The following is a 26,394-nucleotide window of genomic DNA, read 5'->3' as shown; positions in this document are numbered from 1 at the left end:
TCGCCCACATGTCTAGATTTTTGCCAGTATCATGATATTTTGGTTGAATACAGTTTGTGGTATAGTATTAAGATACCTACAGCATTGTTCTCTTTGCTCAGGACTATTTTTGACTATCCTGAGTCTTTTGTGTTTGCATACACATTTTAACATTGTTTTGTCTATCTCTGTGAAGAATGTCACTGGATTATTTGTTTTTATTGTGATAACTTTGAGTCTGTAGATTGCTATTGTTTATATGGCCAATTTTACACAATTCTGTTGTTACTCTCTCAGTATGTGAGGTCTTCCCATCTCTTACTGTCTTACATAGGTTTTCTCTTCAGTGCCTTATAGTCTTAATATAAGGGTCTTTAATATCTTTGGTTAAGTTTTTGCATACCTATTGTTTTTCTCGATTATTAATTCAAAGGATTGAACAGCCCTGACAGAGTCTTTAAGGGGCTCTCGAGTTCCCTTCTAAGACCTCACAAGCCAGGCCTTCATCACCTGGATTGCTCTCACAGTTATTTTTCAAGTTCCCACAACAGCTCAGAAAGCTTTGAACACGTGATGACTTTCCCAAAGTCCTTCCAAAATCCTCCCCCAAGCAACACTGTCAGGTCTGTCGAAGTAGTAAACCACTCTCGGTTCCAACTTCTGTCTTAGGGTTTCTATCACTATGATAAAACACCAAAACAAAAAGTCACATAGTGGAGGAATGGTTTATTTCTGCCTACAACTTCCAGGCCACATTCCATGACTGAGGGAAGTAAGGGCAGGAAGTCTAGTCAGAAACCTGGAGGTAGGAACGGAAGCAGAAACCACTGAGGAGTACTGCTCTCTTCATAGCTTGGTTGGCCTGCTTTCTTATACAGTTCAAGACTGCCTGCCAGGGTTGGTACAACCCACAGTGGGATGCGCTAGGCTCCCCCACACCAATCATTAATCAAGAAAATGCTCAACAGATGTGCCTATAGGCCAATATTATAGATACTTTCCTCAGTTGAAGAATCCTTTTTTTCAAATGACCCTAGCTTGTGTTAGGTTGACATAAAACTAACAAATACACTGTATAATTCAGGTTTTCTTTCTACACAGATAATTATCAGAAAAATATAGAAGCCAGAGGGTAATATTAGTTTATACTGTCAAAACCTGTAACTTTGCAAATGAAAGTCACGTCATATTCCTATAACTTATTTTTATAAACCTTATTTATTGTCATTTATTGAGGATATACCATGTGCTAGGCATGGGCCTAAGCACTTCATTGTTTTTCAGCTCTGAGACAGGTGCTGTTGGGTTCTCTGTTATAGCAGTGGGGAAACAGAGCTATAAGAGGTGGGGAAATATATGAATTTATGTGAACTATATGAAAGTATGTGAATTTACTTCTTAGATGATGAATGCGTAGATATGGAAATATTGATTGGGGCTGTAAAGATGCTCAAAGGTAAGTAAATCACCACGTGAGACCACATGAGACCACGTGAGACCATGCGTGGCCACATGCACATGATACTGATAAGAGCACTGTGCTTATTCTTTATTATTTTAATTTTCTTTTTATTTTGTGGATTGGATTCTTTTATAGTGTATGTTAGTTACACAAACATGCATGTAACATATGTTGATCACAACCACCACCTAAATAGCCCTGTTGTGTTTCCTTTTCCCTATTCTTTTATTCCCTACAAGCCCTCCTTTTCCTTTTATGTCCCGTTCCTATTTTTAAGTTTTATAAAGTCCACTTATGAGACTAATTTTTTTGAGTATAGATTATTTTGTTTAACATGGTGATCTCTAGTTTTCATCCATTTTACTTCAAATAAAAAACAATCTGCCTTCTTTATTGCTAATAAAACTTAAAGGCTGAATAAAACTCTACTGTGCATATCAACCACATCTCTCTCTATATTATTAATTCATGGATGAACATTTGCTGTTTTTTGTAACCTGATTATTGTGAGTGGCTATAAAAAACATGGTACCTAATTATAGCTGACCTTATTACTTTTGGGTATACACTTAGAAATAAAAAGCTGGATCATATGAAGACTTTTGTGGGTTTTCCCCCCAAAGAAATGCCATACTAAGTTCCATAGTGGCTGGATTAATTTAAATTCCCACAATGGGTTTATCACTGCTCCTTTCCCCCTAGTTCCTTGCCATAATTATGGTTTTAATATTTCTTTATAATTATTTGATTCTTTATTAAGTTGGTTTTGTTTACTGATGTGATTGAAAACTAAGATGCAGAGGTTTGGAGAGATGTCTCAATGGTTCCGAGCATCAGCTGGTCATCCAGAGGACTCAAGTTTGGTTCTTAACACCTACAGGCAGCTCACAGATGTTTGTAACTCCAGTCCCAGGAGGTCTGGTGACCTCCTCTGGGCTTTGTGAGCACTAGATACATGTGATGCACAGTCATACACGCAAGCAAAATACCTATATGCATTAAAAAAAAACTAGAAAAATAAATGACAGAGAGACAGCTCAACAGTTAAGAGCACTGACTTTTCTTCCAGAGGCCCTGAGTTCAATTTTCAGCAATCACATGATGGCTCACAATGCCCTCTTTTGGTGTGTCTGAAGAGAGCAACAGTGTACTCATATACATAAAATAAATAAATAAATATTAAAAAAAATAAATGGCAAGCAAAAGTTAAAAAGGAAAAGAAATCATCTCTTTTGCACCTTCCTCATGTGACTCTCCTACAGAAAACTGCTTTTAAAAGTACCTTGTCTTAGTTCTTTCATAATCAATTCTATAGGTTTAAATATTATACTTACAGTGCTGTTTATATTTATAGTAGTAACTGCCAAGCCTCTTGATGTCAGACTCTTTTATATTCTTAAGCATTATTAAAGCTCCTAAAGAGCTTTTGTTCATATAGGCTTTACCTATTAATATTTACTAAATTAGAATTAGAAAAATAAAAATATTTACATGATAATTTGTTGAAATAACAATATCAAAATAATTACCTTTATACATAAATTGCATGCTTTTTGTAAAAACTTTTTCTTAAAATTTAGTGATCACAAGTGTTCTACAGTTTTGTCAGTATCTTACTGGATGGCTGTATCTTCTTAAATCTGACAGAGTAGCCTATATTCAATGAAATATATGACAAAAAATGTGGCCTGACTGGTGGTGGGAATGTAAATTAGTCCAGTCACTGTAGAAAAGTTAGCAATAGGACTTCCATGTGATCCATGACTGTGGTCGTAAACAAAAGTAAGCTTACCATAAGGATGCCTGTGTACCATGTTTACTGGGACACTAACCACAGTCACCAAACTATGGATCAGCCATCAGTGGGTGAGTAGATAAAATGTGCTATTTTCTCATATTAAGGCTTTATTAAGCCATACAATGAAACAAAATTGTGTTGTTTTTTAGGAAAATGGATGGAATTTGAGGTCATCATGTGAGTGACATAACTAGTTCCAAAGTCAGGGGCCACATATCTTCTCTGACACAGACACTGGGCTCCAGAGAGATAGGGATGGGAAGCCATTTAAATTCCGTCTAGAGAATTTGGGAAGGAGAACAAGAGCACACATCATCATTGCCACACATTAGGTTAATTTTGAGAATATTTTTATGGGAATAAAAAAATCTTATTTTATGGGTCCATCTTATTTTAGCCTAAATCTATTTTTTAAGATTATTGAATGATAAAATGAAGATTTATATTGTTAATGTGATCTAATAATATAAAATATCCATAGAAAACTCAATGTGTGGAATATTTTAATAGTATCCATATGAATTATTGTCTGTGTTAACTGTATAATACTCAGTTTTTCCTGTTCCTAATCATTTACCACGATCCACTAGAGAACAATTGTGAAGAACAGTTTCTGCTTTGACTATTCTACTGAACAATTCTCACTTTTTATTCTCTACAACGGTAAAACTTTGTATTTTCATAACTAGAAACCATTATAAAATTACATTTTTATGATTCACTTTTCTATATTCTCAAAGAAAAAATCGATATTGCTAATCTGTCCAGCTTCCTGGGTGATATGGGCGTTGAGCTTTCAGAAGAAGAACAAAGCAACCTACTCAGACATCTCCCGGTCAGTGGTGAGTATTTCAATTATTTTAATGCCTTTCAAATATGACTTTCAGAGTTAATTATAAGGAGTACTGATATTCAGCAACAATATTTAACATATGTTTCATTTATTATTTAGTTACTTTGAAAGTATACAGAAATATCTGGTACTAAAGGAGGGAATGTTGCTTGCATGTGTTTATTTATAATTTGGACATTTAAATAAATAATAAGATTGTTAAGCATAAAATAATTGGACCTTAATACTACAAGGTAATGCAGAAACGCCATAGAGGTCATTAGGAAGCCTAACATAGCAGGGAAAAAAAGGACAGGAAAGGAAGTGAAGATAGACAAGCGAGTGGAAAACAAGAGGAGATGGTCCATTGAAGCTCTGTTTACAAGTTACTAAGAACACTGTATTGTAGAATTTATGACACTTAAAATATGTAGGTTAAATAGTCACAGTAGTAAAGGAAACATTCATAGCACATGCTGTAGAGCGGTCTAATGATTTTACAGTTTTTATTTATTTTATTAATTATTATTATTATTTTTGGTTTTTCGAGACAGGGTTTCTCTGTATAACCCTGGCTGTCCTGGAACTCACTCTGTAGACCAGGCTGGCCTCGAACTCAGAAATCTGCCTGCCTCTGCCTCCCAAGTGCTGGGATTAAAGGCGAGCACCACCACCGCCCGGCTACAGTTTTTAAAGAGTAAAAACGTCACACTGTCTAAAATAAATATTAGTTATTCATATTTCTTCATGTTGAATTAGCAATGGCAAAGTACACATGTAAAAGAAGTAGGTCTAATTCTTGTGATTTATGTTTAATTTGCTCATATATTATATGCTAAGAGCTATACTAGGCTCAAGAAATACAAAGAAGAAGTAAGTCTATTTCCACTAGTGAATAATGTATAATTTACTTGGAAGCAGGGTGAAATATGAAGAAAATTACATAGTAAGCTTAAGACGTGCCACAATATTTTTTGGTGTGGTGGGAAGGAAGGTAAGTTGAACGAAATGATGTTTGCATTCAGGCAGTGCTAAGGGATTGAATCAGATGAGGATTTTTTTCTAATCTATTTTAGAAAGCCAGAGCTATAAAAGTAGGCAAAGCTATGTCTTAGAGGGTCTGTACGTCATCCTACAGGTCAAAGTGTAGAAAGAGCCGCCAAAGAATTTCTTGGTTGCGAATATAGCATCATGCTTTGTCCTCTCCAAAAGTGACTGGACCAAGGACTGTAATTAAGAGCCATTTTAAATTAGAAATACATCTTCACATACTTGTGAGAGTTAGATACCATGGAACTGTCTACACTATACACCTAAGTGTCTCTCATGAACAAACAGATATAAGTGTGCACAGTAGGATGCTATCGTCAGCCTTTGAAAAGGAGGATATTTTATCATTTACAATAACATGATAGACCTGAAAGACAGCATGCATAGTGACATTAACTGCCAGGAGCCTGCCTGGCCTTAGGAGCTGAAGTGGGGCACAGCATGGGACACAGGACAAAACTTAACTTTTTAACTTTAACTTCTTTTTAAATTTTTCCTTATTGGTCTGCACTAAACACTTAACTCTATATTACTGTCCTGTGCTTCATTAAGCACTGGGAAAACTTAACTCTTTATCTCTCTTATTATTTACTTTATTATTCTCTGCACTTGAATAAACACTGGAAAGCTTAACACTCACTTTATAAAAGTATTCTATAATTCTCTGGCAATTAGCCTATGCTGTATAGCAGTGGGGAATTTGGCTGAGGATTTATTGCTAAGGCTCCTTTCTCTCTTGCCCAGAAGCCCCACCTCTCACTGGCCAGGTGAGAGGGAGACTTGGAGTAATTAACCAAGAAAAGAAAGCCATGCTTGCAGAAAGAAAAACTTTTACACAGGCAGTATGCTCAGAAACACACACATTTATACATACACACAGACACATGTTTCTTGTCAAACCCAACCTCCTGTCCCATCTATTCCACAAGTATTTATGCATATACATATATATGCATATTTATACATACACTATACTTCACACACACACACACACACGCACACACGCACACACGCACACGCACACGCACACACACACACACACACAATTTGGTGGATGGAGCAATAGTCCCCACTGAGCAAGCACCAGCACAGAAAGAACTCACTTATTCTAGATGAAAAATAAGCTCCAACCTTTATTGCTCAGAGAAAGAAAAAGCTATCTTTTTATTGAGTATTAAAAAGCCCTGTCCTTGTCAGTGAGAAGGAACCCACTGTTAAGAAAACCCCTGTCTCATGGTAAGAAGAAGCCTTGTCCGCTCTCTCTGGCTCTCTCTGTGCTCTTATTGTCATTGTTCCTAGATCTTATACTTTTCAAGTACATGATCACATGGCATTCTAAGCATCTTTTAAAAAAAATTCACAATAAGTTTAATCCTAAATCCGAATCATAAATTGAATAAGTTACAACAGAAATATTTACATGTGTTTCCATTAAGACTAATTATTAAATTAAACATTTTCTGTCACTAGCTCCACAGGTTCATTGAGAGTTTAAAACAATAATTCTTATGTCTTACGTTAGCATAGTTTTGTCAAGTGGTAAATCATCTGCCTTGGGTCTAATTAGTATTGAGGTTCTGTATAGATAAACCAGACAATATTTTATCTCCTGTTATTGCACCTACAATAAATTATTCCTTCCCAGTCTAGAACCTTTAGTTATCAGATAATAGTTTCTCAGCCAGCTCAGAAGGAATGTTTTCCCTGATCATAAATTCATTTTAAGCCTTCTTTTTATTTTGGTGCAATTAGCTCGTTACACATGAAGGTTTGCAGAGCCCTAATTGGAGACTTTTCTATAGAGGGTTCTTAATTGCTAGTATAAATTTAGGGATTTTGTAGAATCATTATTAGGAATTATGAAATCATCAATTTGTCTACATGGCATTGCTACAAGAGAATATGTCTTCACTGATCTGCAGAAAACCTGCCCATTAGGATAGCCCAGGAATTATTAGACTAATTTAATAATGACAAGGAAGGCATATTAGCATTAAAAATGAATCCTGAGATGAGATTTCCGAAGGCCTTGAAGTTTAGAATTTACTCATTGAAGACCATTTAAAAATCGTGGGCCATTTCCAGGAAAGTCATCTGCTACCTCTTGCCTCTCCCAGGTGGCTCCTGGCAATAAACCAGACACAGAAAGACAAATACCACCTGACTTCACTTATATGTGGAATACGTGTGTGTGTGTGTGTGTGTGTGTGTGTGTGTGTGTGTGTGTATGCATGTGTATGTGTTTCTCTTGCATTCTCTTTCTCTGTTTTTTTAAATGTTTGTTTGGTTTGTTTTTAATTTCAGTTTGTTTGTTTGTTGGCCTGTTTGTTTTCTAAAGAGAGAAGAATGAGGTCATGAAGTTGGGTGGGTGAGGAGGTGAGGACAATCTGAAAGGAGATAAGGGAGAGTAAACCATGATCAGAATAGTGTATAAAAAATTACTTTTAACAAAAGAGGCTTATTTCAGCTAAAAAAGTGAGTCAAACTCATGGGTAGAAATAGACAATAAAACAACAGTTAGCAACATGTTCAACATATACTAATACAATAAACTTAAAAAATAAACTTTAATTGAGAAGAAAAATTAATTTGGGAGATCTGACATACCTCACGATAACTATAATGAGTGATGATGAATTATATACTAAGTTGATAAGAGCAGGGCCAATGAGATGGCTCAGTGAGTAACAGCAAACCAGATTTTGCAGAGTTGCCTTTTATACTGCCTTTTAAAAGTTATGATGATTCGGGTTTGAGTTCCAGTATGATTACCTTTGTTTGAGTCTTTGTTTCTTTTCCTGTAGCTGAAGGGAAGATAAGCCAGCTTCAGTTGGTAGATACTATCAAGACTCTAAACAGTGAGTAAAAGAAATGAAATTACAGTTTTAAGTCATTGTGATATTATTTTAACAATTTAATGTTACCTATGGTTATAAGCATGCATATTCATAATATCCAAACTTGGAGATTATATAGAAGAAATAAAAAGGACAAGAGACCACCACCCAAACTAAAAAACCAAAGTAAGAAAATAACAACATTTATCCTTCAGTATATTGTTTTCTATTCTCATATATTATGAATTGAAAATTTGACTTTTAAGGGTTTTTTGTTCATGCTATTTTGGGTTATAAAGTGATAATTATTTTATTGATGAATAGATAATTTATACTTATTGATACTTTCTTCCACAGCAGAGATTTTATACGATTGCAACATTGAATATCTTCTAAGACATCTTTTAATTCTATTTCTAGATCATGTATTTACTCTGGCTTTCATTTTTTTAGAACTGCATAAAAATGTTAATTTTATAAGGCTTCAATAATCAAGTTATTTTAGTGGCAGAATAACTAATTGGAAATCTAGAAAAATGGACTGAGTTAGAGGGGACAAATACTATTCTTAGTTTAGGTAATAACCAGTAGCAAAATAATTGTATTTTCTTCATGATATAATTTATTGGTAGACAAACTACCAATTTCACATTTTAAAACTTTGTTTTAGTCTTATCAGGTATTTTTATGACCTTGAAAAGGATTAATGATATCTGGTCCTCCTTTTGACTTTGACGTTCATTTTGTATCAACTTTGAAAAGCATTTCATCAGACAACCTTACTTTGTATTGGGAAGCAAATGCTTCGAAGTGGAATGTATATGCCCAAGCATTCTATGTGCATGTGTATGAACACCATTATGAATTATGTAAAAAAGAATTTGTCTCATTTTTCTTAAGGTGGGAAGATTGACACTGCAAAGTTAGACAGAGTTCTAGGGAAGATGGGAGTGGGACTCACAAGCAAAGAATTTCAGTATCTGCAAGAGCATCTGCCAGTTGACAGTAAGTGTTTCTGCTGGTATAGGTATTATCTAAGGGTGTTAGACATATGTATGAGGAGGCGTCAGCTACATTTATCTCTCTGCATTGGAACTCTGTGACACATTCAGAGAAATTATATCTTGAACTTGAATTTATCAAAGTATTGTCCTTTCCATATGAGGAGGTCAAAGATCTTCAAAGCAGTGGAAGAAAAAATGTGTTTCAATGCCATCCACTCCTTATTGCTATACTTAGAATGGTCTTTTGGAAATCCTGTTTGAATTAATTCACTTTAAGTTTCAAAGGTTAATTTTTATGCTGTTAGGCCTTTAAAATCTAGGCATGCAAGGTGTTGGAGGGTGGGGACTTGGGAGGGGCTGGAGGAAGAAAAGGAAGGGAAGGAACAATGTAATCATGTTTTAATTAAAATTTACAAAAGGAAAAACATAGATCAAAATATGATGTGAATTTATTAAAATTGCCTTTTATGATTCTTTGATAGAACTGGTAAGTACAAGTAATACCTCAGAATATCTCTGCTGAGAGTGACTTAGTTTAGGAAAAGAAAAACAGATAAAGATAAAGATAAGAAGAAAATATTGGTGAATAGAAATAGAAGGTTGGAGAAGGCCTGAAAGAAAGACAACAAGGAGAGCTGAAGACGAGGAAGAGAGTCGGCAACTCCATCCAACATTTCTTAGACTAGAAATAGAAACACACTGAAGGCTCATGGGGTAGAATATGGTCCTTATTCCACCACTGCAGTGTCCTGATTTCAAGTCAGATCTTTGTTTTATATATTAAAGTATATTAGTGGATTTCCATTTGGTTTTTAAAATGATCTTTTTTATTATAGCTGATGGAAAGGTAGCTCTAAATGTACTTCTGGATACAGTCAAGATTCTTAAAAAAGAGGGTGAGTGCAAAATTATCACTAAAATAAGAAATCTTAATCTGTACTAATGAGTTATTTAATAGATGTGACATCCAGGAGTTTGGTTCTTTGCATTCTGAAAATCAGAGTTTATTACAGTTTTGACTAGGAACCAGTGTAGACCACTTTCTAGGTAGCCTAGACAACAAAATAACCTATTCATTTAGCTAAGGCTTTAGTACTGGATTGTTTACTTTCAGTTTGATAATTTATTCAGGCAGTCTTCACTGAGTCTTAAAGTTCTAGGTTCCTCTCTAGGTGTAAGAGATGCAGGGTGGAATCAGAGAATGCCCTTGTATTTGTGAAACTTGCAGTTTCTTGATAACTGGTGCAGAAATTAACAGAAAAAAAAATTGAAAACGAGACTGCTATTAAAGAAAAAGGTGGTATGGCCAGCAGCCACAGAGGGCCGGTTTACCTTAGAGTTGGTAGTTACAGAGTGCCTGCCTGACGGAGCGATGCCCGAGTTGAAGCCTGCAGCCAGCTTACTTTTAAAACTTTGGCCAGGTAGATGTTTCATCTACTAAGTTAAATCAAATAAAGTTTGCTTCTGATTCTGGTACCAAATCTCATTTTTACTTGGACTTTGAACATAGCATATGGACATTGTTCTTGTATGGTGGAGTTTTCAAAGGTTGTTCTCTTTCCTTAGAGGGGAAAGCCCATGTCACTAGCCTTGACACCATTTTGGAGAAAACGGGAACGGATTTGTCTGGTAAAACACCTGAAGAATCAGAAAAGGTCTTGGAAGGTGATTGTGAGCACGCTGGGGCCCCGCTCCTAGGACTTGGGAGAGTGGGTTTGTGACTTCACTCTCCTGAAATTCGAGCTCCTCAGAGACAATTGAACATATCTTAAGAAAATCCTGCCAGAAAATCAGAAGTTCCATCTAGCTGAACTAAGCCCCACTTTCACAGTATTTTAGGGTAGCTTGTGTTCCTTAATCTAAAGTCAAAGACACAAAACTGTGCACCTTATTCTGCGTTCTGGAAGAGAAAGTTACAAAATACGAACAAGGAGGTGTCTGTCCCTAGTGGTGCATTCTAGCAGAGGGATAAAAGAGAAAGAGGTAAAAGTACAAATGAAAATAATTGGGGGAATACGAGATTAACAGAGATCTTCACTGAAGATGAAATATGGTCATAATCAGTTTAAACAACCTGGTGTGGTGCTGAGGAAGCTGCTGGGATGGTGAAGTACTTCCTACTCCAGCATGAGGCCATGAAGTGTGCATCTGTAATCTCAGTGCTGGGGCCTTAGAGACGGGTGAAGTCGTGCAGCTCACTGGCCAGCCAGATAGCCAAATGGTTAGTTCTAGGTTCAGTGGGAGATCAAGTCTCAATAAATAAGATGGAGGAACCGAAGACACTATGTTGAAACGCACACAATACGCACATACACAGAGAAAGAGCAGCAGGCAGAGGGAGAGGAACAAGCATGAACACACAATTCTGGGAGTTGGGGGAGATTGTGATTCCCTTAAATCCTGATTCAGACTGATTTGGTGGAATGGAACAAGGGCTGATTTGTGATTTTGAAAGTTGTCCCAGACTCTGTTCACAATTAAGAATTTCACAGGGTTGAAGGCTTAGCTCAGTGATAGAGCACTTGCCTAGCAAGCATAAGGCCCTGGGGTCTATCCTCTCTCTCTCCCTTTTTGGAGTAGAAAAAAGCATATTAGGGAGCTCACTATAAAAACCAGTCAAAACGATGGATTTGGAAAAGATTTTTTTTTAAATCTAAGCTTTTCTGGTTATTTTTGATTGCATGTATATACATCTGTGTGTGGGTGTGTGCATGTGAGTGCAGGTATCTACTGAGGCCAGAGAAGAGCATTGGGTCCCTTGGAGCTGGAGTTACAGGTGACAGTATATTGCCTGATGTGGATGCTGGGAACTGAACTCCAGTCTCGACAAGAGCAGCAAGCACACTTAACCATTCCTGTACCCCTGCTTTTTAAACTTTTAAACCATTGTTTGAGTATCCTAATGTAGTTCAACATTACAATACTTAATACAAAAGAGTTTGTGTGCTGTTTAAAGAGAGCTCATTTCTCATGTTTTTATGGTATGGGATGGAAGTATAGAAATATGACTATAAAGAGAATCATGTTAGTTTCCTGTGTTCTGTTTTCACAATTAAGAATTTTGCATTGTTTGTGAATCCCTCTGTGATCTCTGGTTTGTACTTTGCCTTACAGTTCAACTTAGCAAGCCATTGATGGAAGTTCCACATATTTCAGGTAAGAAGATACAGGATGGAGGAGATGCTAATGCTATAAGTAGATATTCTTGCCAAGAATGGTGGTGCATGCCTATAATCTCAGGACTCAGGGGGCTGAGGCTAGGAGCTTGAAAGTTTTAGGTTTCCTGGGGCTCAGCTTTCAAATAAAAATTGTATTCATTGTTTGTATGTGTATGCACATGTGTGTTTATGTGTGTGGATGTGTATGGGTGCATGTGTCAGACAGTGTGTGTGGAGATTAGAGGGCAACGTTTGGGAGTTGGTTCTGTCCCTCCACTGTGGAATGTGGGATCTGGAGCTCAAACTCGGCAGCAAACAAACAAACAAAAATGTTTGTTGCTTGGGCAACAAACATTTTGCCCAATGAGCCTTCTCACTGACCCGGGTTGAGCTTTATATGTTTAAAGTTACCTGCCTGGAACGCTCTGCACAGATGCAGTGAAGGCTCCTTCTTCATATCACCTTTCCTTAGCCTCTGAATGTGCAGCTTATGGACCAGTTAGATGATGAAGAGGGCCTTTGGGAGAAGATATTTTTATACACAGCAATTTCACAAGGAGCTGGAGAAACCACTCAGATTTATACAGTATGAAGTATAAGATGATTTCTCTAAGTTGAAGATGCTGTGGGCTGGAAGGCAATCACTGAGATGGAAAAGCAGCAGTAGGCTACTTGGACCATAACAGTAAGAGGTCCCAATAACTGTTGGAGCCAGCGCCGGAGCGCCGGAGCACCCGAGAGCCGGAGAGCCGGAGGAGAGCCGGAGGAGAGCCGGAGGAGAGCCGGAGGAGAGCCGGAGGAGAGCCGGAGGAGAGCCGGAGGAGAGCCGGAGGAGAGCCGGAGCCAAAGGCAACTTGCCATGAGCACCAAGTCATTCTGGAGGCAAGGTTCGACGAATGAAGAATAGAAGGGCTGCATCATCAACAGGTTCACAATCAAAGCAGCTGGAGCTCATGCAGCATGAGGAATACAGGCACCGTGAGGAAAGAAAGTAGCGGCAACAGAAATGATATGGCGACCACAGGAAGTTGTTAAGGGAATCTTCCCTAATATGAGAGCGAAGAGATAAGGATGGAACGCATGGCTCTGGGAGGCACTATGAACTTATACAAGAGAAATCCCTGCTCTGGTGCCCCAGGATGTACTCTATCTAGCTCCTCCAGGATGGTCACTCTGATGCCATATGCAACCTTGGGAATCACTCTACCAACAATTGAACATACTTGCCAAGTTGAGACAACAGGAGAGATTGGAGTAACTGTTGGAAGAATATTCCACGGTGCAGCTCCTGGAGCTGAATTAGCTTCAAACAAATGCTGTCAATGCCAATAAAGTTTTCTACAACCATTAAGAGAAGCACTCTTTGGACTAGCCATGATTCTACCCATGAAGAGTGTTAGGGATTTGTCCCAGTAGATGGTTCTCTGCTGTACTACGGTAGGGAATATTCCAGGGGACTACTACACAGGTGTATTTTCTAGATTGTACAGCCGAGTAGGAACACATCTGTCTTAGATAGGGTTGCTGTGATGAAACACCCAGACTGTGGTTTATCTTAACTTACAGTCCCACATCACAGTCCATCATTAAACGAAGGGAGGAGCATGGAGGCAGGAACAGAAGCAGAAGTTGTGGAGGAGTGCTGCTTACTGGCTTGCTCTCCATAGCTTGCTCAGCCTGCACCCAAGACCACCTGCCCTGGGGTAGCACCATCCACAGTGAACTGGGCCCTCCCAAAATCAATCATTAATCAAGAAAAATGTCTCAAAGGCTTGCTAACAGGCTGATCTCTGAGGGACATTTTCAAAATTGAGAATCCCTCTTCCCAAAAGACTAGCTTGTGGCAATTTGACAAAACAAAAATCTTGTCAAATACAAGGTTGGCACTAGACACCGAGTCTGCAGGCACCTTGATCGTGGATGCCCTATATCCTCAACTAATGTCTTGTTTAGAAATAACTTCTGCTGTCTGTAATTAAAACATGCATGGCTTGCTAGACATTTTCGAAGGTTCATTTTCTTCCATGAATAAAAAAGATCAGATCTTAGAGCTCAGGGGAAACATCAAAATGATGGGTTTGGAGAAGAGTATTTTTAAGCTCTTACTTCATTGATCTAATGGCATAATGTAGCTTTGCATTGTGGTATGTTAATAGAACAGAATATATGTACTGTTATTTTATGGTATGCCCTTTCTCATTTGCTTATGGTGTGGGGAAGAATTATAGAAATACGACCACGGTGAAAACCATGTCAGCGTCTTATGTTCTGCTTCATGGTTAAAGATTTCTCGTGTGAATTTCATTGTGGACGTTGTGATTTGTCTTAAGGTTGACATGATTGTTAAATTAGTAAACCACTGAGCGAAGCTCTACCTGTTCCAAGCATTACGTTGGTATAAAGCTGAGACACTGATGCTTTAAAAATATTTTGTAGGGGGCTGGGAAGATGGCTCCGTGGTTAAAAACTCATATTGCTCCCACAGAAAATCCAGGATTGGCTCCCAGCACCCATATCAGGTGACCTACAATGTCTGTAACTCGATTTCTAGGGGATCCTATGTCTGTGGCCTCTGTGGACATCTATACTTACATGCACAGTATATACACACAAACACACAATTAAAAATAATAAAAATGCATGTAAATTATATTTTTCCTCCAGTTGTGTTTGTTCATGACTCTGATTCTAGCACTTGGGAAGCTGAGGCTGGAAGATTAAAAGTTCAAGGGTTAGCTAGGCTATATAGAAAGACCCTGTCATAGAGAAACAATATATAGGTGTGTGTGTGTGTGTGTGGTGTGTAAAAGCTGGAGGGCAACCCTCAGATGTTATTTCTAAAAGCCATCCATCTTGCATTTTGAGACAATCTTTCTCTGGTCTGCAATTTGCTATTTTTCTCGTGTTTCTTTGTGAAATTTCTCTTTCTTTAGCCATTGTGAATTTGATATTTCTGAGAGACTTGGTTGAGCTGAATCTTGCTGCTGACTTCTTTGAACCTTCCCAATTTATATTTAATTTATTTCCCAGTGCCAAGATTTCTGCTTCATTGTTAAAAATTATTTCAATCTGTTATGTTTTCTGAGTGAGTTTTCCATTTTATTAAAGTTCTTTAAATTTCCTTAAAACAGCTATTTTAAATTCTTTATTTTAGTTTGTGCATATCCATTCCTTTATCCTCCCCCGAGTGTGTGTGGGGTGGGTGGGGTGTCAGAGATTGACACCAAGTTTCTTCCTCAGTTTCTAATTCATTAAGTCTGGGTCTCTTATTGAACCCGGAGCTCACCAGTTGGTTAGGTTGGCTGTCCATCAAGCCCAAGGGATATTTCTATCTCTATCATGATGGGTTACAAACAGGTGGGGCAGTATCCAGCTTTTATGTGGGTGTTGCGGATCCAAACACAGGTATCATGCTTGTGCTATAAGCACCTTATCACACAGTCCACCCCAGCGCCTATCCTCAGTCTTTTCTGCCTGGTTCTATCCTTTAAACTTGACCATGGTTCCTGGCAGTTGTGGCGAATTGGGGAATGCAGCATCATCTCACATTGGGGGGTAAGCTTTTACTCCAATCCTCATAATTTGACTTTCCTCCTTCTAGAAATCCTGGCAGGCTGCCTGTCTTATGAGTTTGTGATCCCTGCTCCTATTCAGCACTGAGGTGCCCCAGATTAAGATTTTCAGCCAGTCCACACTGGTGTATTGTCACTATTTCAACACTAGAGACTGCTGTAAGCCCGAGCTTATCTCAAATCTGCAGTTGTTTTTAGGTTAGACTGGAAGAGGAAAAAAATAGTCCATCCCCGGGTCAGGGTAGCTCAGATGCCTTATACATAGCCACCAACCTGTGTTCAGATACTGCAAGAATACTGCAAGATTCCCTAGGGCTTGGATTCATTATAAGTGTCCGTTTTTAATCACCAAAGTAACAAATCATATCCTGTGTCCATTTCCCGAAAGCAGGAATGAGTCTTTTTGTGCAGTACTGTCTCAAAGTTTGGAAAGTAGGAGCTGGGCAGTCTGATGGCTATAAATTCTACAGCACTGGGTCATACCCATTACCCACAGATTGCTGAAATCAAAGCAGTACAGAGGGAGGAACAAGGTCTGCTCTGTTATGACCTGCCTGATGACATGCTTGTTTACATAGCTTGAAACTTCCATAGGTTGCTGGGGCAGTGCTATACAGAATGCAAGTCCATACGGTTGTAGCACTGGTCTTTGTCTGACACAGTTTGGAGGCTCTACCCACAGGTAGGGGACAGGAGCTAGTGAGGTCTGTTCAATGTTGGGTTTCAGTCACTCTGCACTGAATTCCAAGATAAAGTCTTATGTTTACTTCTCTGTCCCAGCCCTAGCAATGGGATTCTCTTTAAGCTGTGCTAGCAAAGGTTTGAGGAAGTGAAGGGTAGAAGTATTCCCTGGGTTGCTCACTGAGATAGATTTAAAGCTAGGTCCATGACCACAAGGCCAAGTGGCCATAGGCTTTGTCCAGTATGGTATTCCAATCCTGAAGACTGTATGCAGTTTCTATCCTTTCTTAAGTGGGAAGCATCTCTTTCCATGCCATGCTTCTTGGAGTTAGGGAAGGGGTGGTATATCACCTTTCTCCTTCCTGTCTCTTCTCACTTGATTTCCTTAGCTCTTCTGAAGGTAGTTCGTGTGTGAATAACCCTTCAGACTGGTGATTCTGTTAGAAGATGGGTGGCAAGTGTTATTCTGCAGCCATCTTGCTCTGCCTTCTGTTAAATAATTCTTAAACATCTTTCTGGGCTGGATTCCTAGCCTTTAAGATGAGAGAAAAATTAATTCCAATGACATTCAAAATATTCTAGGGAACATAACAGTGCATATCACAGATGAGGAAAGGGAAATGCTGGGTTGCCAAAGTTTTCCTCAAAGAAGCTTTGCCGTGAGATTTCTGTGGAATAAAAATACTTAGTATATTGGTTCTAGCAAGCCATCCACTCACTGGCTTTACAATCAAAATTAAACAATACTAACAACGTCAAGGAACTGCTGACAGACCTAAAGTCTAAAAACACACACACACACACACACATTTAGAGTTTAGTTCATATATATGTTTAGAATTTAGTTCATATATGAACTAAATTCTAAACATATATATGCTGAAGAAAATAGAGGGTAAAACCAGGAAGTAGTTATGGAAAGAAAAAATAGTTGATGGGTATGCATAAATAGCATATTGAAATTTAACAAATGACCGAGTAAAGTATATATAGAATTAAAATGGCATGTTAAATGACTACAACAAACCAAAAAACTTACTTCTCAATCTTCCACTTACCCTGGCTGTGAATAAGGTTCCTGAAAGGTACAACGGCTGAATTCAACTCTGCTCATTAAAGTAACCCAATTTCTTCTGATTTAAAACAGTGATATTTTTCTAGTTGACTTGTTTTACTTCAGGAGGCTCTCTGTGTTCTGTGTGTGCTTGTGCATGTCATGTGTGCATTTGCACATTTGTGAGCATGTTGGTGCTTGTGTGCGTATGGAGACCAGAGGTCAGCCTCAGGTTGTCTTTAGAGATGGGGTCTCACATGAGCACTGGCCTGGGGCTCACTGAGTAGAGAAGTGGTCAGTGACTTGGTTAGCATAGCAATGAGCCTGACTTCTGTTATAATAGAAAATCTGCCCTATTTTGACTCACAAGTAGTTACTAAAGTGCATTGCACAGCTGATATGTGCTTGGTGGGGTTCTAAGTCATTTTATGTGAGTCCCTTTATCCTTACAGAAGGCCTGTGAGGCAGGTAGTATCATTAAATTTTATACAATGGAAAACTGGAAATCAAGTTAGATTACTGGGAAAAATTCCAGTTAGTAATAAATAATAGAGAAAAATTCTCAAACCAGTGTTCTTGTTCCAGCCATAATAGTTCCTTATATCTTGACAGAACATCCTATTTCTTATGGAAATAATGCACTGGAAGGTAATTTTGTTACTTTCAGAAAAATGTGGCATGTTTATTTTTCCACAATAAGAATTGCTGGGAGTAAGCTCAATTCTAACCATATTGAATAGTGTCTTCTTGCCAAAAACTTGTAACTCATATGCAGAGATGAGAAGCACTTGAGCTTTAGTGAGAACTTGCATGTCTTTCTTTTTACTAAGGTGAGACAATGGATATCAGGGACGTGGACACTGTGCTCGAGAAGATGGACCTGGGACTCACCAAAGGAGAAGTTGAAGAGCTGAAAAGATACCTCTCAGTTGATGGTGACTAATTTTACATATAGAAAAATAACATTACAAGCATTCTTGGAGTTTATATGCTACTATTTCTGAAAACTAGTTAATTTTGTACTGATAAAAACAATTAATAATTTCAGAAAATCCAGTTATAGAATGAGAGCAAAGGCTGTCTTCATCTTCCAAATCCATATCTAATATGATGCATTTGCCTAGCCTGACTCCAAGATCATCTTCTATATCAGTGAATGTTTGGGAAACAGAATAAAGCATTGGGAAGAGAAAGGAATAAAAGTTGATGAGTCGCCTTTCCACACTTCCATGTGCTTCTGTGAACTGTCTCTGACCCCTACCTAGTATTACCAAGGTTTATCTGAGAATGCCAGTGATTTGCTGTTTTCTTGTATCATTAGTCTTTATTCACTGTTAATAATTGGAGCTTTCTCTTGTCAGATAATAGTGATGATTTTGGCGTTGACATTTTGTTTCTTCCATTTCCATCCCATTCTCCTAATGTCTGTCTTATTCATCTCTAATTTTCATTTTACATACCGTCTCTGAAAATCTTATTCATACTCATTCCTTTCCCAATTACTTACATGCAGATATGTTTTATGTAGACTTCTGACTTGGGTTTCAGGATGGGATACACAAAGGGTTGTTAGACATTCCCACTGGATGTTCCATAGAAATGAATCTTTTGGGGCCTATTTAAAATGAAATTGAATGTTTTCCTGTCTGATCTACTAGTTCTTCAACACTGCCTCATCCATGTGATTGCCTGAAGTATTAATGGAACGTGTTTTGTTCTTGAACTTTCACATCATAAATTATCTGTTTCACTCACTGTAATTCGAGTTCTTCCTCAGATTACCATACATATAATGGAAAGGTGGATGGACCGATATGAAGAAGTATAGCAAAGTATAAAAGTCAAATCGAGATAGTGAGCAGAAGTTGTTAATGACACAACTCTTACAACTTCATGGTGTACCTGTAACATCCCAAAATAAATGATTTTATTTTATTGGGTATTTTATGTATTTACATTTCAAATGTTTTCCCCTTTCCCGGTTTTCCCTCTGGAACCCCCTCCCCCAATCATCCTCCCTGCCCCTGCTTCTATGAGGGTGCTCCCCCTCCCATCTACCCACTCCACCTCACTGCCCTGGCATTCCCCTACATCAGGGAATCAAGCCTTCACAGAACCAAGGGCCTCACCTTCTATTGATGTCAGACAATGCCATCCCCTGCCTCATATACGGCTGGAGCCATGGGTCCTTCCATGTGTACTCTTTGGTTGGTGGTTTAGTCCCCGGGAGGTCTGGGAGGTCTGGTTGGTTGATATTGTTGTTCTTCCTGTGGGGTTGCAAATCCCTTTAGCTCCTTCAGTCCTTTCCCTAACTCTTCCATTGGGGACCCTGTACTCAATCCAATGGATTGGCTGTGGGTATCTGCGTCTGTATTTGTCATGCTCTGGCAGAGACTCTCGGGAGACAGTTATAACAAGCTCCTGTCAGCAAGCACTTCTTGGCATCCGCAACAGTGTCTGGGTTAGGTGTCTGTACATGGGATGGATCCCCAGTTGGGATAGTCTCTGGATGGCCTTTCCTCCAGTCTCTGCTCCATACTTTGTCCCTGTATTTTTTTAGACAGGAGCCATTCTGGGTTAAGAATTTGAAGATGACTAGGTGGCCCCATACTACAACTGGGGGGCCTTGCTTAACCTCTGGATATGGTCTCTAGAGGTTCTCCCTCCCCCTTATGGGCATGTCAGCTAATTTCATCCCTGTTGGGTCCTGGGATCTTCTTGCTTTCCTGTCATCTGAGACTTGCTGGTGTCTACCCTCAGTTCCCCACCCCCCATTGCTACACAGCTCTGTTCAAATTCCTGACCCTCTGTATATCATCTCCTCTCTTCCCATACCTAATCCTGCTCCCTTTCTCCTTCCCCCTCTCCCTCCTCTCTTCCTCTCAAGTCCCTCCCACCCTCTACCTCCCATGAGTATTTTGTCCCTCCTTCTAAGAAGGACTGAAGCATCCATATTTTGGTCTTCCTTCTTCTTGAGCTTCATATGGTCTGTGAATTGTATCTTGGGTGTTCCAAGATTTTGGGCTAATATCTTCTTATCAGTGAGTATATACCATGTATGTTCTTTTGTGACTGGGTTATCTCACTCAGGATGATATTTTCTAGTTCCATCCATTTGCCTAAGAATTTCATGAAGTCATTGTTTTTAATAACTGAGTAGTACTCCATTGTGCAAATGTAACATTTTTTTGTATTCATTCCTCTGTTGAAGGACAGCTGGGTTCTTTCCAGCTTCTGGCTATTAATAAGGCTGCTATGAACATAGTGGACCATGTGTCCTTGTTATATATTGGAACATCTTTTGGGTATATGCCCAGGCATGGTATAGATGGGTCCTAAGGTAGTACTATGTCCAATTTTCTGAGGAACTGCCAGACTGATTTACAGACTGGTTGTACAAGCTTGCAATCCCACCAACAATGGAGAAATGTTCCTCTTTCTCCATATCCTTGCCAGCATCTACTATCACCCGAGTTTTTGATCTTAGCCATTCTGACTGGTGTGAGGTGGAATCTCCAGGTTATTTAATTTGCATTTCCTTGATGACTAAGGATGCTGAACATTTCTTTAGGTGCTTCTCGGCCATTCTATATCTCTCAGTTGAGAATTCTTTGTTTAGCTCTGTACCCCATTTTCAATAGGGCTATTTGATTCTCTGGAGTCTAACTTATTGAGTTCTTTGTATATACTGAATATTAGCCCTCTAGTGGTTATAGGATTGGTAAAGATCTTTTCCCAATCTGTTGGTTGCCGTTCTGTGCTATTGACAGTGTCTTTTGCCTTATAGAAGCTTTGCAATTTTATGAGGTCTCATTTGTTGATTGTTGATCTTAGAGTATAAGTCATTGGTGTTCTGTTCAGGAACTTCCCCCCTGTGCCCATGTGTTTGACGCTCTTCCCATTTTCTATTAGTTTCAGTGTATCTGGTTTTATGAGAAGGTCTACTTGGACTTGAGCTTTGTATAAAGAGATAAAAATGGATTAATTTACATTCTTCTACATACTGACCGCCAACTGAACCAGCATCATTTGTTGAAAATGCTGTTTTTTTCCACTGGATGGTTTTAGCTCCTTTGTCAAAGATCAAGTGACCATAGGTGTGGGTTCATTTCTGGGTCTTCAATTCTATTTCATTGATCTACCTGCCTGCCTTTGTATCAATAGCATGCAGGTTTTTTTTTTAAAAAATCACTATTGCTCTGTAATACAGTTTGAGGTCAGGGATGGTGATTCCCCCAGAAGTTCTTTTATTGTTGAGAATAGTTTTTGCTATTCTGTTTTTTGTTATTCCAAATTAATTTGCAAATTGATCTTTCTATTTCTATGAAGAATTGAGTTGAAATTTTTATGGGGATTTCGTTGAATCTGTAGATTGCTTTCAGCAAGATGGTCATTTTTACTATATTAATCCTGCCAATTCATAAGCATGGGAGATGTTTCCATTTTTAAAAATGTATAATCTTGGGCCACCAAGATGGCTCAGTGGATAAAAAGTGTTTGCTGTTAAGCCTGATGGCCTGAGTTGATTTCCAGAAGCCAGGTGGAGAAAATTAACTCCTGAAAGCTCTCTTCTGACCTCTGTACACACAGTATAACACACACACACACACACACACACACACACACACACATGCACGGATGCATGCATGCACACACATAGTAGAGCACAACACACATTTACACACAGCACACATACTACACAGAGCACAGCATACACACATACCATACACACACACACACACACACACACACACACACACACACACATGCACACATGTGCACGCGCACAGGCAGGTAGGCAGGCAGACAGATAAATCCATGATCTCATGGGCATTTTTTTAGTCTCCTGACCTCCCCCCCCCCATTTACACTCACCTTTGTATTCATGTTTGACAGTGGTTAGGATTGCCATTGTGCATGAGAAGGAACAAATTGTATTTAACTTTCTGGACTAAGACTGATGACATTACAGAATTGAGAGTCTTCACCAATTAACTTGCATAGATGGTATTTTATTTCATGCTTACAAGGAAGTAACATAAACAAGAAAGAACATAATTTCCCCCAATCCAGAGAGTATGGTTTACTGGTCAAGGGTCAGTTTACTAACATAGAATTAATTCTTGAGATTGAAGGATCATGCAATTGAAGTTAACCTAAATAATGATGTATGATGTCAAACTTTAGCTAGTTCCTGTCATTATTTAAAATCCATTTGCTTGAATGTTATCTTACAGCTAAGGGGAAGATTGATGTGGACTCACTGGTGGATGTGCTACAAGTTACTACAGGTAAGTGAGAAGTAAAGTTTAGACTAATTCTTTACACAAAGTTATAGTTTATATGATAAATATCTTCTTGAAATATGTAGAGTTATTAATATGCACATGTAACAAGCTTAAGATGAACTTATGCATATTCCTGGTTAACCTTCACTTAGACCATGAGATATTAACCAATAACCTAGAAGATTCTGGTCTCACTTCGTAGACATTCCCCTTTGCTATTTGGAGGTAATTACAGTTGACCCTCATAACTATAATTTCTACACACTGATTCAATCATATGATCATAGGTTTTTGGAAGACAAAGTCATCTGTGTTGAAAGTACAGACTTTTTAGTGCTTCAATATTATTCTTTTACATACATTGTATTTATACAGAATTTATATTTTACTAGGCATTACCAATAATGTAGAGTTGTTTGAAAAGTTGGTTATATTTAAATGCTGTATCATCATACATAAAGGCTTAAAGGTCCAGATTTTTATAATATTTAAAAAATAATGAATTTTGATTAAGATATAATAATTGTACTTACTCATAATAAGTTGATACTTCAATACATGTATACAAAATGTACTGATCAAATCAAGGTAATTAACATTCTAATCTCTTTATTATTTCTTTTTATTTGGAACTTTCTGATTTTTCTGGATCTTCATAAAATATGAAATAGGCTATTGCAAACTATAGTCACCCCAGTGTGGAACACTGGAATTTATTCATTGTATTTCTGTCTTGATACCATTATTAAACCTCCTGTCACCCTTCCCCTGCCATGATTTGTGACCAATAATCAAGCCAATGTTTTAAAAGCTTCCATTTGTAAAATAACATGCAGGACTTGATTTTCTTATTTGATTTAACAGGATGTCTTCCAGTTCCATGTAGCTTGCTACAAAGTGACAGTATTTTATTTTTCATGCCCAGCAGTTTTCTGTCCTGTATACATGTCCCATTTCTTTATCCATTCACCTGGTTTGTTTTCATACCTTGGCTACTGTGAATAGCACTGCGACCAGAAAAAGCATGTACACCTTCTTGAAACAATGATCTTATCTCTTCAAATATGCACCTGGATTTGTATGCCCGTACCACACTACCTTGGTTGCCATCGTTCTGTAGCATGTCTTGAAAGTAGGTGTTGTGGTATATCAGACTAAGTTTTTTATGTTTAAAATTGTTGGGCTAATTGTGGTCTATTTTGCTTCCAGTACATTTTAGTTTTTGTTTAAGTTCTGTGAAAATGACATTGATATTTTGATGGAGATTGCCCTGAATCTATAGATCTCTTTAAGTAATATGAACATTTTACAGTCTTACTGTGTCTTCTAATGTATGTACATAAAATGCCTTTTTTTCTTTCTCAGTTTCCTGCATCAATGTTTGATGATTTTCATTGTACAGGCCTTTCATTTCCTTGGTTAAACTTAGTTCCACACTGACTCTATCACTATGAGTAGAACTGGTCTCATAATTGATTTTTCAGAAAGATTGATACTGATGAACAAAAAATGCTATTGAATTTTTGCATCTTGGTTATGTATCTCCTAACTTGGCTTAATTAAAAACAATCCACTTCTTGTTCCTAGTAATCCTTAGCATTGTCTTTAGGCTTTTCTGCACATAGAATTTTATCACCTGCAAACATGGGTGATGTGATTTCAACACTCCTAGTTGTAGTGTTTTAACTTTTTCCTCTTGCATAGGTATTCTAACACCTATTGAACTATGTTGAGAATACGCATCAAGCATGAATGTGTAGTCTTATTCCAGACCTCACATTCAGAGTTTTTTGGTCAGTGTGAACTAGCCATTGGTTTGTCATAAATAAACCTTTATTTGAAGTGGGATCCTTCTATATGCAATTTATATCTGGTTTGCATGATGGAATGCTGGGTTTCATTAAAACCTTTTTCTGAATATCAAGATTTGACTAGATGATTTTTGTTCTTTATTCTGCTGGTGAATAATCTTTTTGACATGCTGTTGGAGTATATTTGCTAGTTATTTTTTTTTGAAGATTTTTATAATCATAGTCATGGAAATGTTGACCTTTAGCTCTCTGTTTTTGCTATCATGACCTTGTCTGGGTTTATGTCAGTATATAGAATGAGTTTAGAAGAGTTTCTTTCCTCGTACTGTTGTGCCAGGGAAATGTTAGTGATCCCCCCAAACACACACAGGGGCCAATCTGATGCAACCTACAGCAGGGTCTTTATTCTTTGAGCTAGCTCAGTGCCCCCAATGCACTGCCATCACACAGGACAGTTATGGTGGTGGGGGAGCCCTGAATGTCTATGTGGCAAGGCTTTATAGTAAGCAGAAAGCAGGGAGTACGTGTGCAAGCATCTAATTGGAAAGCTGCTGTGGCCTTTAACATAATTGGCTGGTGCTGGGAGTCATATCATAAACTTAACTTCTGCTCCTGTTTGCATTGGTGGTCGTTAGGCAAGGGGTAGGCTTGTAACCTGGGGTGCAAGTTTGTTGGGGGAATAACCTGGGGACACTGGTCTTGTTGAGGGTGTAATCTGGAAACTCTAGTCTTGTTGTGGATTTAGCCTAGCAACTGGAGCTAGACTCAGTTTTTGTTGGGGGACAACTTGGAAACTAATGCTAGGTACCAGCTTGTTAGTTTACCTGAGTTCAAACCTAGGTCAGGTTCTTTAAAATGGAGTCTGAACTTAAAAGCTTTGGCATCTCAGTACATTTTTGGAATGATTTGAGAGGGAAAAGGTCATTAATTATTCCCTTAAGGTTTTGTAGAGTTCAACACTGAAGTTCTGGATTTTGCTTTGTTGACAGACGTTTCATAACTGACTCAATTTCATTAACTCATCTTCGGTCTGTCTGTGTTTCTGTCTTCTTGACCCAGTTTGGCAGATTATATGTCTTCAGAAATTTATCCATTTAAGTTTTTCAATTAATTGGTATGTAGATGCATCACTGGTAGTCTGTTGTAATTGTGATATCACTTTTAATATCTCTTTTTTAGTTTATAAGTTTATCTGAATCTTTTTTAATTGACTAGTCTATGTAAAGGATTGTCAATTTTGATATCATCTGTAGAAAAGCAATTGTTGATTTCACTCATGTTTTATACTACATCTTAGTCTGTGTTTTATTTATTTCGTTGCTGATCTTTGGGTTTGATTGTCCTCTTGTACTTTTGGAATTTGTTTGTTCTTTCCTTTCTGGGAGCATAAGCTTGATCTGTCGTATTTGTTTGAAATCTGTCTCTGTGATTTTGGTGCTGGTGCACATTGCTTTCGAGTGTCTTCTTACTAGGTTGCTGCTGTGTTGCTGTGCGCCATAAGCTGTGCTTCACTTATTAGAAGGATAATTTTAATTTTCCATTTTGTTTTAGTGGCCCACTGTAGCTGGTTTTTTTTAGCTGCTTTGTGGGTTCTTTCTTTTACCCTTTCCACCATTTTCAAACCCCATAACACGACATAGGAGAGAAAGAATAATAGAGGGAAAGGGGTGATTTTATCGTTAGGCTACTCCCTGCTGATTAGGGGCGTTGGGCTCCTTGGGGCAAGTTTGATCTTTACCACCAGGACAACTAATTTCTTCTTCTTCTTGTTTCTTCTTTGCATACAACTTCTTAACATACCACAACCAACAGCAAACAACCACAACCAACAATGCGCCACAGCCAACAATAACCCATCTATGGGGGAC

General features: G+C 38.2%; 1 protein-coding gene across 1 annotated transcript in view; it reads left to right on the top strand.

Moving 5' to 3' along the window:
- Efcab3 (EF-hand calcium binding domain 3) overlaps positions 1–26,394 on the top strand; it is a 428,239-nt gene that overhangs the window by 101,172 nt on the left and 300,673 nt on the right. The window contains 9 exon segments of the mRNA XM_076935627.1: positions 1,382–1,435; positions 3,980–4,081; positions 7,926–7,979; positions 8,859–8,963; positions 9,799–9,858; positions 10,529–10,627; positions 12,077–12,118; positions 18,258–18,362; positions 22,665–22,718. Of these exon segments, the coding sequence (XP_076791742.1) occupies positions 1,382–1,435; positions 3,980–4,081; positions 7,926–7,979; positions 8,859–8,963; positions 9,799–9,858; positions 10,529–10,627; positions 12,077–12,118; positions 18,258–18,362; positions 22,665–22,718 (675 nt within the window).

The sequence above is a fragment of the Arvicanthis niloticus genome, chromosome 6 (assembly GCF_011762505.2).
Source record: "Arvicanthis niloticus isolate mArvNil1 chromosome 6, mArvNil1.pat.X, whole genome shotgun sequence".
Classification (NCBI taxonomy): Eukaryota; Metazoa; Chordata; class Mammalia; order Rodentia; family Muridae; genus Arvicanthis; species Arvicanthis niloticus.
This window is presented reverse-complemented; position numbering and strand designations above follow the sequence as displayed.